The sequence below is a fragment of the Sphaeramia orbicularis genome, chromosome 12 (assembly GCF_902148855.1).
Source record: "Sphaeramia orbicularis chromosome 12, fSphaOr1.1, whole genome shotgun sequence".
Classification (NCBI taxonomy): Eukaryota; Metazoa; Chordata; class Actinopteri; order Kurtiformes; family Apogonidae; genus Sphaeramia; species Sphaeramia orbicularis.
In genome coordinates, this window is record NC_043968.1 from 15,323,802 (window position 1) to 15,338,457 (window position 14,656).

General features: G+C 38.5%; 1 protein-coding gene across 1 annotated transcript in view; it reads right to left on the minus strand.

Moving 5' to 3' along the window:
- erbin (erbb2 interacting protein) overlaps nucleotides 1-14,656 on the minus strand; it is a 48,192-nt gene that overhangs the window by 18,757 nt on the left and 14,779 nt on the right. The window contains 5 exon segments of the mRNA XM_030150291.1: nucleotides 858-914; nucleotides 2,031-2,120; nucleotides 2,234-2,312; nucleotides 3,871-3,988; nucleotides 4,286-4,480. Coding sequence (XP_030006151.1) covers nucleotides 858-914; nucleotides 2,031-2,120; nucleotides 2,234-2,312; nucleotides 3,871-3,988; nucleotides 4,286-4,471 — 530 coding nt within the window. The 5' untranslated portion in view covers nucleotides 4,472-4,480.

Sequence of the window (14,656 nt, forward strand, 5' to 3'; positions counted from 1 at the left end):
AGCAGAACAGCTTTCTTTAGATTCTGCAGAAATATTTGCTTTATGCTTTTGCCGTCTATAAGCTGAGAAAAAAGAAGCTAGCGTTTTCCATGAAGGAGTCCTGAAAAGACTCTGCGGGCTTTTGTGCAAGCACACATTTGTTTACATCTCTGAAATGCTTGTGTGTTGCTCTGGCAACCTTCCTGATCATTAGTCGTTTTCTTTGTCAGGGCTCCAGCCTTTAACAGGTCTGGCCTCTGTCACATAAACACAGTGAGAAGAGAGGATCCGCTCTGAGCTCAGGCACTGCGCTGCACTATATAAACTGGCTAGCCTGTCAGTCAGCTGAAGAAAAAAAGAAAGTGAGATAACAAAAGAAACCCTGCCAGCACGAGGAAGGACAAAAAAGGCAAATAGGGAAACAAGCAGTTTTTGCTGAGAAAATGGGAAGGACATCAATGGAATGATACAGCAAGTGCTTCAAAGCAAGTGAAGCATGAGGGACTAAAAGAGAAAGTGGCTATCCCTACAATCACCTGGAGCTTTCCCAAATATTCAGGGGACATTTAGTCTCCCAGAGGCGCTGCAACCTTCTCAAATGGTGAAATAACCCTCACCACTGTCTCAGAAGAGGATTATAAAACCTGTCACAGCAAGCAGCCAACTAAAGGGGGCTCTTATGTAACACCATGGAATTTAATACTACAGAGGTGCAGGGAGTGAGTCTATGGTGAAAAGAGGGAGGATAGAGTACACAGTGGAGATGATGTAGGGGCTTTTCAAAGGAAATGGACAGTGAAGAGAGAGACAAACTTTTCTTATGAGATACAAGAACTGAGTATTGTATATTTACTCAAATATAAGCCAAAACTACTTACTTTGGCAACATCTTTAACTGATTTTCCCTCAGTTCCAAGATCTGTAGTTTAGTCAACCTGTAAACAGGAAATGCTTAAGTCAGTATCACAATCAGAGTGCTACAACAAGACTTAAAATATAAAACTGTGAAAACTAGAGGGCATTACACAGTGTAATAACACTGTGGAATGTTAGACTTGCCAATAAAAACAAATAATAATCATCTACTGTTTTTGTGAGTGTTTTTATTCTACCAACGATTAACAAAAAGACATGATCTTATGTAACTTTATATACTATCTTGCAGATATGAGAAAAGCATCTTGGCATTGTGAAGGTCTAAGGTTCCTGATTACAATGCTAGACACAATTTGCCCTCTTACCAAACAGTAAACACATGTATAATGCACGGCAAACACTGAAAGCATGGCTGCCAGGTCTGTATCAAAACTGCGTGCAGATTTTAATCAGGGTATGCATGGCTGCACATAAACCTGAACATTGGTGCTATATGCATTTCAGAGCAGAATCTGTAATGGTTTGTGTATGTAAACATAGTCAGTAAGGTGGCGATTACAGAACACTGACATTTAAGATGTTGTGGGGGAAATTTGTGTACGTTTCTTTGAACAAGAGTGGCAAATATATAACATGAAACCCAAGCAAAGAGATGAGTAATGACAAACAGTATTCTGACAGGAATTGAACCATGTTCACAAAATGAAAATGCACTCAAGAGATATGAGGGATAAGTGTTTACTGTAAAGAATGGCTGGGCTCAGTGCTGTTATGTAAAAATCACAATTTAATTATATAACAGCTGGTCTATGTTTGCTGAGACAATATTCTCAGGAAACCCACTGCTGCTTTCAGAATAAATACAGGTAAATATGACCTTTGCATTAGACAATATTATCATTCAAGACAACATGTGATCCCATGTCACAATATGTTCAATCTGCTTTTCAAAATGCGCCATAGTTGTTCCAGATTAAGGTTGACATTATTGATCTCCTTAAGAGAAATTTAGCAGTCATCTGATTATGTTTTACATGTTTTAATGAACTTTCCAGCAGCATTAAAAAGTACAGTGGATGGAGATATATTATGGTCATCCACAAATTAGATAACTTTATGTAAATCACGACATGATCAATTATCAATTAATGCAGACACATGCAGAACAAACCTACCTGCCGAAGCTGGCTGGTAAGAACTCCAGGAAGGCATCGTTCAGGTAGAGCTGCGTCAGACTCAGTAGCTGGGTGAAGCCTTCTGGGAGCCTGACAACACAGACAGAAATAACATTACTACACATGCACCTACAGACAGGCTAATAAAGTCTGTGCAGTATAATACTACTAAAAAGTAGCATCTACGTGTGTATTGTGCTTACTTTGAGATGGGATTAACACTGGCTTCCACAATAGCTAGGACTTTGCAGTTCTTGATGTTCTCTGGAAACTCCTGGATGCCTGAGAAAAACCAGACAGCATGACATGAACAGTTCCTTTTTTACAGCCAATACACACCATCAAATCAACAGCTGTGCGCCGTGTCTGAGCCATTTTATTACTGCTGACAAAAAAAACAAATGACTTTTGCCGAGGCCAAAAAAGATGAAGGATAATCAAAGCCATCTTGTTCGTGTTTAGCAGAGGCAGCTTTATGAACGTTAACATAGGTGGACTGTGACTTCTCTGGCTAGCCCGAAACTGAAACAAGCAGTAAGGCTCTTTGTGTGACCCATGTGTGTGCGTTACATTAAGAGTGGCTGTGCACCTTTCCTCTCTAAACAACCACAGAGAAGAGCACTCCGGGTGACATAATAATAGAGCTTGAGAGGTAGAGCAAGGAGGAAAAAAAAGAGGGAGATCAATGGGTGATAGTCTGCGATTTCTCACCCATCATTCACAGCGTGTGAACTGGTAGAAAAGGGATGTGACCAAGTCTCAAGGTTTATTTCCAGCTACTTTGTTTCGTGTTCACAACACTTAGCAGAGAGTGCTTTGTGAAGCAGGATAAGCTACTTTTAATGTCAACATAGCACCTCTGGTTCTTGAAAACACCACCACATCTCTCAACATTTGTTTAAACTAGGCTGTCTCTGTATGCATTCATTTCTATTAGAACTACCTTTTTAACCTTTCTCTGTCTAGGAAAGAGTTTTTGCTGAGGTTGCATTATATTTTTCCATCCTCCTTAAAGTTATCAAGTGATAATCAACAGTCATTTGCAGTGACTTTAAGTTACTTTTGCTTAGTTTTTTAGCCAACAGTGCTTAGCAGTCATTATATAGTCAGAAATGAAAAAGTGAAACAGGTGAATCTATCTGCAAGTGAGCAGTGAAATTAAAAAAAAAAAAAAGATGTCCAGCTCCTTCAAAGTTTTGTTATTGTAAAAGGCTGGCATACAAAAGTTTCCAAAAAAAGCTAAATATAACTCCTAAGTCAGGCACTATATCATGTACAGCATTGTGAATGTTCAGTACTAGAGTCACTATCGCACTTGTGCAGATTTTCTCTCAGTGTGAATGAGAAGCAGCTCTGAGGAGCTTCACTGAGTTGTTCTGTTTTGTCCTATCTATTACACTGCACTCTGAAGATAGCGTTACATATATTGCAAGTCTGGGCATGTCCAATTCCTTTATCAATCACATCAGGGGTTTAGAGTCATGCTGTCCTCTGACGTATGATGTGGTAAATGAAACGTGCTGCAGCATTTTAGTTCAGAATGCTGTAACTATCCAAACAAGATATCAGCTATGCAGCCTTTTCCAGCAAGTACATTTTTACCCTTTCACTGACTGTCAGCCATGGGAGTCAGAAGATGACTAGTGCAGTTCACCACTTTAACTTCACAGGTCACTGAATCTTTGCTCATGCTGTGGTCAGTTTTCAGGTTTCAGCAACATGATCTCATAACAGTTTAACATGACTGTGTTGATCCAAAGACACCTCTAACCTAGGATACCTTCCTAACAAAAAGATTTAGACATAGAGTCGAGCAAAAACATGTGGTCATTTGTCTTACTGTTTTTGCTGACGTCAAGCTCCCTGAGATTGATGAGGTTTGCGATTGCTGCTGGCAACACAGTTAGGTCATTATCTGGCATGCTCAGTCGGTGGAGTAACTGGCAGTTAAACAGTTGCTGTATAGGAGAGAAGAGATAAAGTCATGAGGATAAATAGCAGAAAATGTGGAAAAAATGTCTCTGATGAAAAATTTGGCTTCTTTTCAAACTACGATTACAAGCATTTCTTTAATATCAATATGAAGTAACAAATGTCCACAATAGCCCTTTTCAGAAGACAAAAGCTAGATGACGCACTGTGAGCATCAATATTTACTGACCGTATGAGTAACACCTCCTTGTTTTAATAAGGATTCATAAACTGTAGGTGGTGTACATACAGTAGTATTTAGCATTTGTGTGTATGAGTCTTACTTTGGGCAGCTCCTCAATCTGGTTGGCATCGAGGTAGAGTTCCTGCAGAGTCTTCTCAAAGCTAAAGATCTCCTTAGGAACAGTCTCCAGGCTGCAGTGGGAGTAGTCCAGCGATGTTACCGTCTCCTCCTCACCCCGCAAGCAGCGGCACGGCACCAGACGAACAAACAAGCTCCGCTTGGACATCCTCAGGCACTAGAAAGGGAGTTAAAGATTAGAATGAGTGGAGGATGTAACCATAGATCTAGTGCACTTTTTTAAAGCATTTTCCAAGACCTCATCCCCCCATACAGAGCATACATATATATTTTTATGTGGTATAAACATAATCATTCTCCTATACACATACTCCAACCTTGATATGTGACCTGTAAATGTGGTCCATGATTATGCAACTACTTTTTCAATTGTAAGGAAACTTTTATGTTGTTTCCCTTCATGTCTTGCTTTAAGGAAGAGACCACCGTCAAAGGTCTGCAGAACAATGACAATAATAGCAACAGCTCAGATGGAAGACATGAAATTTAGATTACTCCAATGAATAAACATCATAGATTTAAATAAATAAATAAATAAATCAAGTTACAACACAATGTGCCAAAATCACAAAAAGCCCACAATATTTTAATGTTCTTTAATAAACTCAAGATTGTCACTTAAAAGAGGTTTACGGTCATTTAAGGATAGTAAGTATGAGACAGGATGTCAGTCACATCACAATCCCACACAAATATATAAAAAGGGGATCTGACGAAAAGCCATGACCAGTCTTTGGTTTGAGTACATCCCCTTAAGGTTTTTAAAGGGAAATGTGAATTTGTGTGAGCATTTTACTCTACTGCTAGGCCTATATCTGCTATTTTTCTAGAGATTTGTGTTCATACTGTTCATCAACAAGTATGTGTTTTTTGGAAAGATTTAACAGGCTTTCTGATGTGTTTTAACCTACATTGTTACAACTCCTCTGCTGTTTCCAAATATTTACGATGGAGGTGGATGAAATTTCACAATCATCTATAATCATGAAGGGCAAAAATATGGAAACAAAACCAATGTTGAGAAACACTCAAATTTCCCTTAAACTGGATATTACTGCTCAGTTGTGTCATGTTTTGGAACCTGCACTTGATGAAGTTCACATTCTGGTTTTAAGGAACTTTTAGTATGAGACAGGCGTCAAGTCAAAGCTCAACACCAGCATCAGTAGCGTCAGATGAAGAGCAGGAATAGATTCACTTCAGATTCTTCTACAGAATTCATTCTGCATCCTTCAGTGCAGCAGCAATTCTCAGGAAGGACATTTAAAAACCACCAATGGTTGCATCATTCACACTCAATCTTATTATTTCAGCCACAGAAGTGTGCTGCCAGCACACTCAAATTAGCATATAGATTACATTTGATCAATGAAAATGAGTCATTGTTCAGCAGAAGAGAGACAGACAAAGAGGAAAACAAAAGAGAGAGGTTTTGAATGTTTTGTTTCAGATTTTACTGAAAATAAATAATGGGGGGAAAAAAACTTACATAAAAAGGTAGCTTTTTCTTTTCTTGTTTCTGTTTCTCTAGTGAGAAAAGGCTGTTTTTCTACTTCTGAACTTTCAAGAGGTAGGCGAAATGAGCATCTTTTCAATATCATGGGTATTCTCTATCCTCTTTTGGGATCAAGATGAAGATGAATATGCAAAAAAGTAGGTCATGAATCAGTCATCATTTTGGAAGCGCTTGCTCTTGACTAGTTTCATCCAAAAACTCTCAACTGTAAAATGAGGAGGTATAAAATCCTGAAAATCTTTTCAGCCTTCGGTCTGGTTGAGAGGGGCTTAAGAGAAAGAATGGAGAGTTGTAAACAGTCCTTTAACTTTCTACAGGAATATATATTTATTCTTATAACTTCAGTTTCAGGCCAACTCACAGAGGTTATTATCAAATACAGTATGCACTAGGGAATGCGTTCTGGACAACAGGGGCTTTGTTCTTTGAAGCATGTAGAGAATGTGACTTTTCCACCCCCTTGTCTTAATCTGTGAGCTACTGCAGTACATAATCTCTGGGTCCTTCACTCATTGTGTATCCTCGCTATCTGACAGTGCTGTAAAATTGTGATAGCCTTGACCTACCCTAGCAGTGCAGACCAAGAGTGGGTGTGAATGAATGTTTGTGTTAGAGCTCAGTTTAAGGAAAGTATGCCAGTCATTCTTTTCTGTAAGTTAAGTCATTTGGTTACAACATTTTTTTGTATTTCCGTGTCTGCAAAGATGCTTTATATAGACAACACAACCTACATGCAAATATTTTAGAAGCCACTGAAATCGTGGCCCCATAGCATATGATGGAATTAGTCACAATACTAATAAAAATGATAAAAGCAGGCATCCTGAAGGAACTTCCTAAGTCATTCTTAAGTAGACTTGAGGGAGAGCTGGTTCAATCAGCACCCACTTTATTCCAAATCTATATTAAAAAAAAATGGGTCTAGCTATGCACACACCCACACTCACATGAGGTACGCACAACCAAGAGGCTGTCAGCCTCCCACACACCCTTTGCTACAGCAGCAGGCAACTCATGTATAAATACTCTTGAGTAATATGGTCTATCACCAGAGGGGATGACAGAGGGCTTGGCTCCATTCAGTCCTAATAACAAGCACTGAGTGTATGGATGACGCATGTTGTGCAGAATGGGAGGAGAGGGAGGCCTGGGACAAGAGAGGATAGTGATATGAGGGCTAACAGAGGGATGGGTAGACATAGTTTATTTTGAGGTATGCAAGAAAGGGCAACCATGAAACAAGAGGAGATAGGACTGTTATGAGAAAAGTATGGTGAGACATAAGAGTATATATGTTCTGACCAATTAACAGGAAAGCTTTAACCTCCTAAGACCCAGCTATGGGTTTTCTGTCCACATTTGTGGACAAGAGTTTCACACCTTTATACAAAAGAAAAAGAAAAGAAAACTGTCCACCACAAACGACATTCCATAAAAATTTTAAGAACTGCATCTGAAAAAACTGTTGCATCATGATGTTTCCAATATAGGCACTTATTTAATAAAAAAACAAAAAAAGCTTGTACTTTGCTGACATTTCCTGGGTCTCAGGAGATTAAATGTAAGTTGAGAGAGAAGTCTCTGTGAGGTGAATAAGTTCATATTAAGCATTTGACTGAAATATTAAAACTATAATTTGTCAAGCACAGAATCCAAATTGTAGGAGCTCCGATGTTTTGATGGAGGTAATATGGGTAACAGCATACCATTACAAAGGAAGTTTGTAAAGTAACGTTACATTTTCAATAAAACAGATAATTAAATATTATCATGGACCATTTTTACCCCTCGGCCAACTTCTGGCTGAAGGGGTATTATAATCGTTTTGTTGTCTGTCCGGCTGTCTGGCTGTCTGGCTGTCTGTCCATTCATCGACATAATCGCATTATCTGAAGAATGCATTGACATAGCTGCACTAAATTTATACTGTGGATGTATCTTGGTATAGAGCAGAAGCCTATTGAAATTAGGTGACGTTGACCTACTTTTTCAAGGTCAAATGGCCTTGTGCAGTTATAATATCTGAGTATTTTTAAATATAAATGTGTATGTAATAAGTTTTACAATCTAATCTAAATTATAGGGCAGTAACTTTCAACAGAATCATACACAATATTTGGGTGGATTAAAAGTACAGAGTATGTTATGTTTATTATAATATTGGCATGCAAACCTTTGGAAAGGCATCTAAAAATTCCAAAAGCCTTGCTGAAGAAATACACAGGGGACCAACTACAATCATTAGATCGAAAAAAAAAAAAGTCATTTAATTAGTTGATACTCTCCACACAGACTTTGGTGGTCCCCAAAATGACTTGTGCGCTACACCTATGCCTAAAAATGGTGTGAAAAATTCTGAAATCATATTCTCCAGACACATAGGAGAAAAAACACAAATTATAACAATGATTTTTTTTCCCTTTTGATTCCTAGTTTATAATAGCTTTCCACTATGAGGATTGCTAAATCCAGTTTATTCAGTGATGGCACATTTTTGCAAAATTAGCAATAAAATCAGAACATTTACAACTAATAACCCTACATTTCTTTACAAAGGGCAAAACTACTTTGGCAGCAACTAGCCAAGTGTGAGACGGTCATGAACCGTCTTTCTCTAAACAGCTATTTTACAGAAAAACTACATAAATATGTGCACTGTTAAACCCATTACAGTTTTGTTATGATGGTCGTTTTTTCAAAGTCTGGTGCAGTATGCAGTATCTCTCCAACAAATGCATGATGAACACCTCACCACTGCGATACCTTTGCCACACAAAGAGAAGATCTGTTTCACAGGGTGGAGTGGCACATAAATCTCCTGCCTTTTTTCTGTGACAATGCATCTATGGCTCATCTCACTATTTTTCCTCTGTGACATTAATATACTATTTTCACTTCCTCCTACTTCTGCCCAGGAAACAAAAATCAAGTGAAAGTGAATTGGACCAAATAACTCTGGCAATGCTAGTCTGCTTGTCTGTCTGGCAGAGTGTAATCTGGAAGGCACCACACTAATGAGAACTGCACTGGCTACAACATAGATAGATAGGCTTATCCACTGACCTACATGTTACTGGAATGATGACTGACTACACTTACCCAGCTTTAGTCCATCAAGGGCTTTTGACTTTTGAGCCAAGAAATTTGAAGACATGCAGTGGAGATTTCCAGACATGGTAAGCTCTTGTCTGAGATTTTCTTTCTTAGTCTACTTATTTAGTACATTTCTTTAGATCAGAGTGTTAGGAAGAGCTTTGCCTCAGATCGCTGAACACAGTTTAACCTAAAAAAAAAAAAAAAATACACACAAGGAGAGAAACAAACGCTATCTGTATTTCCGCAGAAATTTCAACATGTGTGGGCATGTGTGAATGGTGGACATGTGACTCAAGCCTGGCAGTGATCCTTGTGGCTTCCTCTGAGCAGCAATGAATGAAATAGTCCAGAGGGCAGGCCAGTCAGATTCCTACTTTATTCTCCCAGTCAGAGCCAGGAAACCACTTCCCTGTCACAACCCCTCTCCCTGTAACTTAAGTGCCTCCTGGGTCGATCTTGTTGCTATAGAGACTGCGGTCAAGGGTAGAGACGGCTTTCCGACCCCCAAGTCACACACCGAACACCAGCTAAGCGCACTGAACAGCTTATACTGAAAGGTTACGATGGATAGTGATAGGTGGCCAGACTAAGAGACTCGCTAATAAAAGTAAAGCCTGACTGGGCAGAAGGAGATAATTAGGGTGTATTTCATGCTTTAGACTTCTCTGTGTTCCCTTAAGGTCAGAGTCTTTCCACTGCGGCAGTCTAGGACTCACTGCCCTAATTCTGGTTTATCCGCCAGAATATGTTGGGAACCAATTAGCAGTTTCTAATGTGCATCTCTGCTTTAGCTCCTAATGCACAATTACCTCACTGAGCTGCTCAAAACCCACAAACAGGGCAAGCAAAGTTTTCATCATTAGTGTACGAACTTTGAAAATACTGCAGGGCCAGTAGGTATTGTCGGTGTTTTGTCTGCATTGGAGTCTCGGTGTGTATGTGTGTTTGTGTGCTATGGGTTAAGCGGAAACACAAGTGCAGCCTTTGACAGTAGCGAGCAGCTTGTGTTATTTATAGCAAATAGAACACGTCTGGTTGATATGGCAGAATGTGATTAGTACGAGCTAGCCCTCGCCTTATGAAAGAAGCTTTTGATCCAGATTGCAGTGGACCGTTACAGGATTGCTAGGCCAGAGCTAAAATTTTATGTTAGAGATTACAAAACGCAAAGCAAAACCATCCTGCGGGACACACTTGAATTGCCTCCGTCTGTGAAGGAAGAGGAAAGAAAAAAGTCACTTCCTTAATGCAGAGTTGTAGAGCCACTGGGCTTCGGGCTTGTTCTCTTACCCTCCTGATAACAATGCTTTAACGCTTTCAAACTAGTAGATGTGGTACATTACCATCCCTTTTATCGTTTGTAATTCAAAGCAGCAAAGGAAATACGTGGAGCCTCTGTGCATTGAAAATGAATGGAAACGGCCTTAAATATTGTACTGTAATCAAACTATATTTCAACATGGGTGCACACCAGAGTCTGATACCACACTGCTGTGGTATGCAGCATCAGGTTCACAAACAAAACAGTGTATTAGTTTCCATTGATACTAATCTGGTACTGCTGAGATTTCTTGAAATCCCATATGTACACTTGTTTGCCAACACAGAACAGCGCAAAATAAGCACAGGTGTGATTTTACACAGGACATTGTTGCCAAGTCCAGTCCGGAAGAGGCTGCCTTTCCTTATCTTACAGGTTATGTAACAAACAGAAGAATATTCCATCTTAAAAAAAACTTTGGAACTTTGCTATTTTATTCTAAAACAAAGCACTACAAATATAAATATTCCTCATATATATAAATTATATACACACACCAACACACACACAAATACATACTTTTTTTTTTTTTTTAAGAAAAAAAATACTGTAGTGCAATCATATGAAAGGTTGCATACATTGTGAAACAATGTAAAATACAATACATTCCCTCATCTCTCCTCTGGCCACCTCATTAATAGCATTGCGTTTAACTCTAGCCGGCACAACAGGAGAGCTGCTGCTCCTCAATAATGCAGTGCGATATTGAGTTAAGAGGACAACAGCTCAGCTACTGACTAACACACACAGAGCCTGGCTCTATACACCACACTCACAAAACAACCTTTCCCAGACACAGTTCCTTAAATGCATTTTCATGCTGATTTTCTTATTTTAGCACTGCTGAAAGCCAGTATGTTGGCTTTTTCCCTCATCTCAGTAAGGCAAAACATAGGAAGCAATCCATAATTAGACAAACTAAGCAACAGGAACTCATGTCTGGAATTACAGCTGAAATAGGTAGAAAGACAACCCTGTCAGTATCTGTAGCGGGGGTATGCAGCTTAGTGGAACCTGAAGTTCCAGTTTCGCTCTGGTTTTGGTTCTCACCAGCGTTCTTGGGTCTCAGTGGTCTTGCGTGACTGTAGAAAACAAAACAATGATTGTTTTCTTTGAATTCATGGTGAAATGAGGGTGAGTAATCCGATCTGTGACAAAGACAAAGTGCCTTTTACAGCATCTTCCCAACTTTTAGCCATAAGCACACTACATCAGACTAGACTGAGCTCAAAATGACAATGAAAAGACAGATATGTTTGCACTGTAACATGTAATCTATGCACATTCCTCTACATTATAACAAGTTACATGCAAAATGTGCAATTCATCCCCTCCTCTTGTTTAAGATGTGCATGTCCTCAATAGCTAAAGCTTTAAACAAGATTCAGCACACATCCTCTTAGCAATGCCTTTTCCATGAACACAATACCACTTACTCAATACCATGAATGTTATCTGCATTTCTAAAAACACAACAGCATTCTATTCCAGTATAAATCTGCTTACAGTCAAGTCACCATCTGTATTAACCGCTGTTACAATACCCGCTCCAAACCATCGAGGATGTGACGCAATCAAGATGCGGTCTTCAACATACCATGACGCACAGCCACACACCCACGCTGCAGCCAGGCCTGCTAAGCCAATAGTTTGGAATGCTAATGTGCACTGGAGAAAGTGTGGCTTTGTGTTTGTCCACTAAAAATGAAAACAATATTGTACACACTTAGCCTTTTAAGCACAAATATATTCCCACGGAAATATTAACATTTTATGGTACATAGAAACAAAATAGCTTTGTTTAGATTTTAAGTTTTCCATTGCATTTTACACTGATTAATTGTGATAAATACATGCTTTAAAACTAAACCAAAATTCACAGATAGAATACAGTTTTGCTTGACAGTGTATTATTGATGTGTAACAGCATGCAAAAAGTAACATGTATTTAAAGCAAGTTTTGTTGAATAGTTTATAAAAAGGGTGGCTATTATACTATATAAAAACACTTCTTGACACATTGACAGGCATGAGCATTTTAACACCATTCTAATATTCTTATCAATTCACAGTGAAGAGGGTTTCAAATAAGAATCCAGAGTGTCTTCATTTCAATTCCCTTTGAGATGACTATCATAATTACTCTAATGAATAATTCCCATGTTATTTCTTTAGACACGGATGGGCCTGAAGCAAATGAATGCTGGCTTATTTTTACTTCATTTATTCAGGGACCGGCAACTCAGGTTATGGAGATGTCATGGATCCCCAGGAGGATGACAAATACCAGGAATAAGGAAGTCCACTCCAAAAGGTTATGTCCTCTCTAACATGCAGTGAGCTGATACGTTTATCTTTTGACATTTAATGTAAGCTGGTAACAGTCTGTACTGAAATTAGCTTTGTATGGAAATATGTATCTGAGGAAGGTATACAAAACACACTTTGCCTTTTGTTTTTTTTTTCACAGAGTATGGCACTGACATTTATCACTACTGTATAACAAGTTGAATAGTTTTGAAGTTATAAATCCTGACTTAAGTATTAATAACTCAGTTTGGAATGCTTGCATTTGTTATCAACAAATAATTATTCCTTAAACCACAAAAAATATTGGTTTAGGCAATTCCCATGTCTGTCAGATTAGAGATTAGGACAAATACATATGATATTAAAATAAAATTAGTCATTCTGCATGGTTTCTTCAATCAGCATTGTTCTCTGGATCTGTGCATGTGATAAGGAGGACATACCTCTAAAAATGAAATTGTTCCATAATTACTTTACATTGGTCATGCAGTGGATATTTTAGTGCGATACAAAGACTTTCTTGTCTAAGAACAACTGCAGCACTACATCACCACAGGAAATGTCATTGTGGTTGAACAACAAATGTTTTCCTACTCTTGCGATTAAAAATGTGCCACCAATCCATTAGCAGGTTCAATAATGTATAAATTTAGTTTCATGATAAGAATTACAACCACGGGCTTTCACAAAGTATCTTCTTGTGTCTCTGAAAGCCACTTCCTGGATATATGAAAATTGACAGCAGACCTGCTGACGTTGGCAATAGCGGAACACCCTCTGAGACACTACAGACACCGCAGCTGTCAATTGAAGGTGACTTTCCATCTTAGTAATGTTGAAAAGAATCTGAAAAAAGATGCAAATTTTAGGTCTGAAGTTCTGGATTTTCAGTTAAGCAAGTAAGCAACGAGGTTTGTTTTACAATTTTTATTGCAGTCCATTCCGCTGTTACAGGAAAACCCACTACTACTCAGCATTTCTTTCACCTTGGTGGACTTTCATGTGATACCAAGTAAACACATGAAGTCAGAAGATATTAGACTTCTGTGCTTCAAAGTGCAAAGCTGCCTTATTGAATAAACCAACTGTTTAATCACCTGTGAATTAGTCACCTCAGTTGCAGAACACTCTCGCAAATCATTCTGCCTCTGTCCCTATTAATAACCACTTTGTTCCTCACTTCATTTCCCATTTCTTTTGTTACAGGATGAAATTAAACTTGAACTGTGTCACCTTTGAGCCTATAAATGTTTTTCCACAATAGTCCCAATTTTTGGGACACAGCAGTAGTATTATGGGTCCATCAGCCTTTAAAAAACCCTAAGCATAACCATCTGTTTTGGAAACAAACCATGAGGGGAAAAGAGCTTCAACAAGTTGAACTGGTCTATGGTTGTCCTACTGGGGAATGGTTTTGTGCAATTGTTTGCGTAGAGGTTAAGGTTGTAAATCATTTTGTTTGCAACTGCTAAATTTCCCTTTTCGCTCCTTTACCATCAAAGTATTGAAAATGGGACAAAAACTCTATATATGGCTTAATCATCCACAGATTTACAGCCTCTTTAGATGGTGATCGTTTTTCTTGACCACATTCTCACATGGTACACTCAACAGATTTGGGTCTAATGCAGATAAAAATCTGGGAATTTAGAGACAGATTCTTTTTAAGAAACCTAACCAGGGCAAAAAAGGAGCGAGGCCTGCTGGTTATAAATAGTATTCTGCCAGTGAGTTCTTAATTAAATATGAGATCTACTTAAATATGAGCCCCTGGGATTAGTTCATCTCTACAGAGAGGAATCCCATACATTGAAATAAATCCTACTTAACAATGTCACAGTAACTATAGGGACAACCGAGTAGTATCCATTTCAGAATATTCAGGTTTCAAAAATAAAGTGCATTGGTCCAGCTGGTTTCAACATACAGCTTTCTCTAAAAGACAGAAGGTGTTCTGGCAGGATGGCTTTTCCTCAAAAAGTGGCATGATGCTGAGTGAACAATGACACCCGAGAAATTTTTAATATACAATTAATAGAATATTTCTAAAAATCAATTACTCAAGAGAGTACAGCTGAGTACTTCAAATA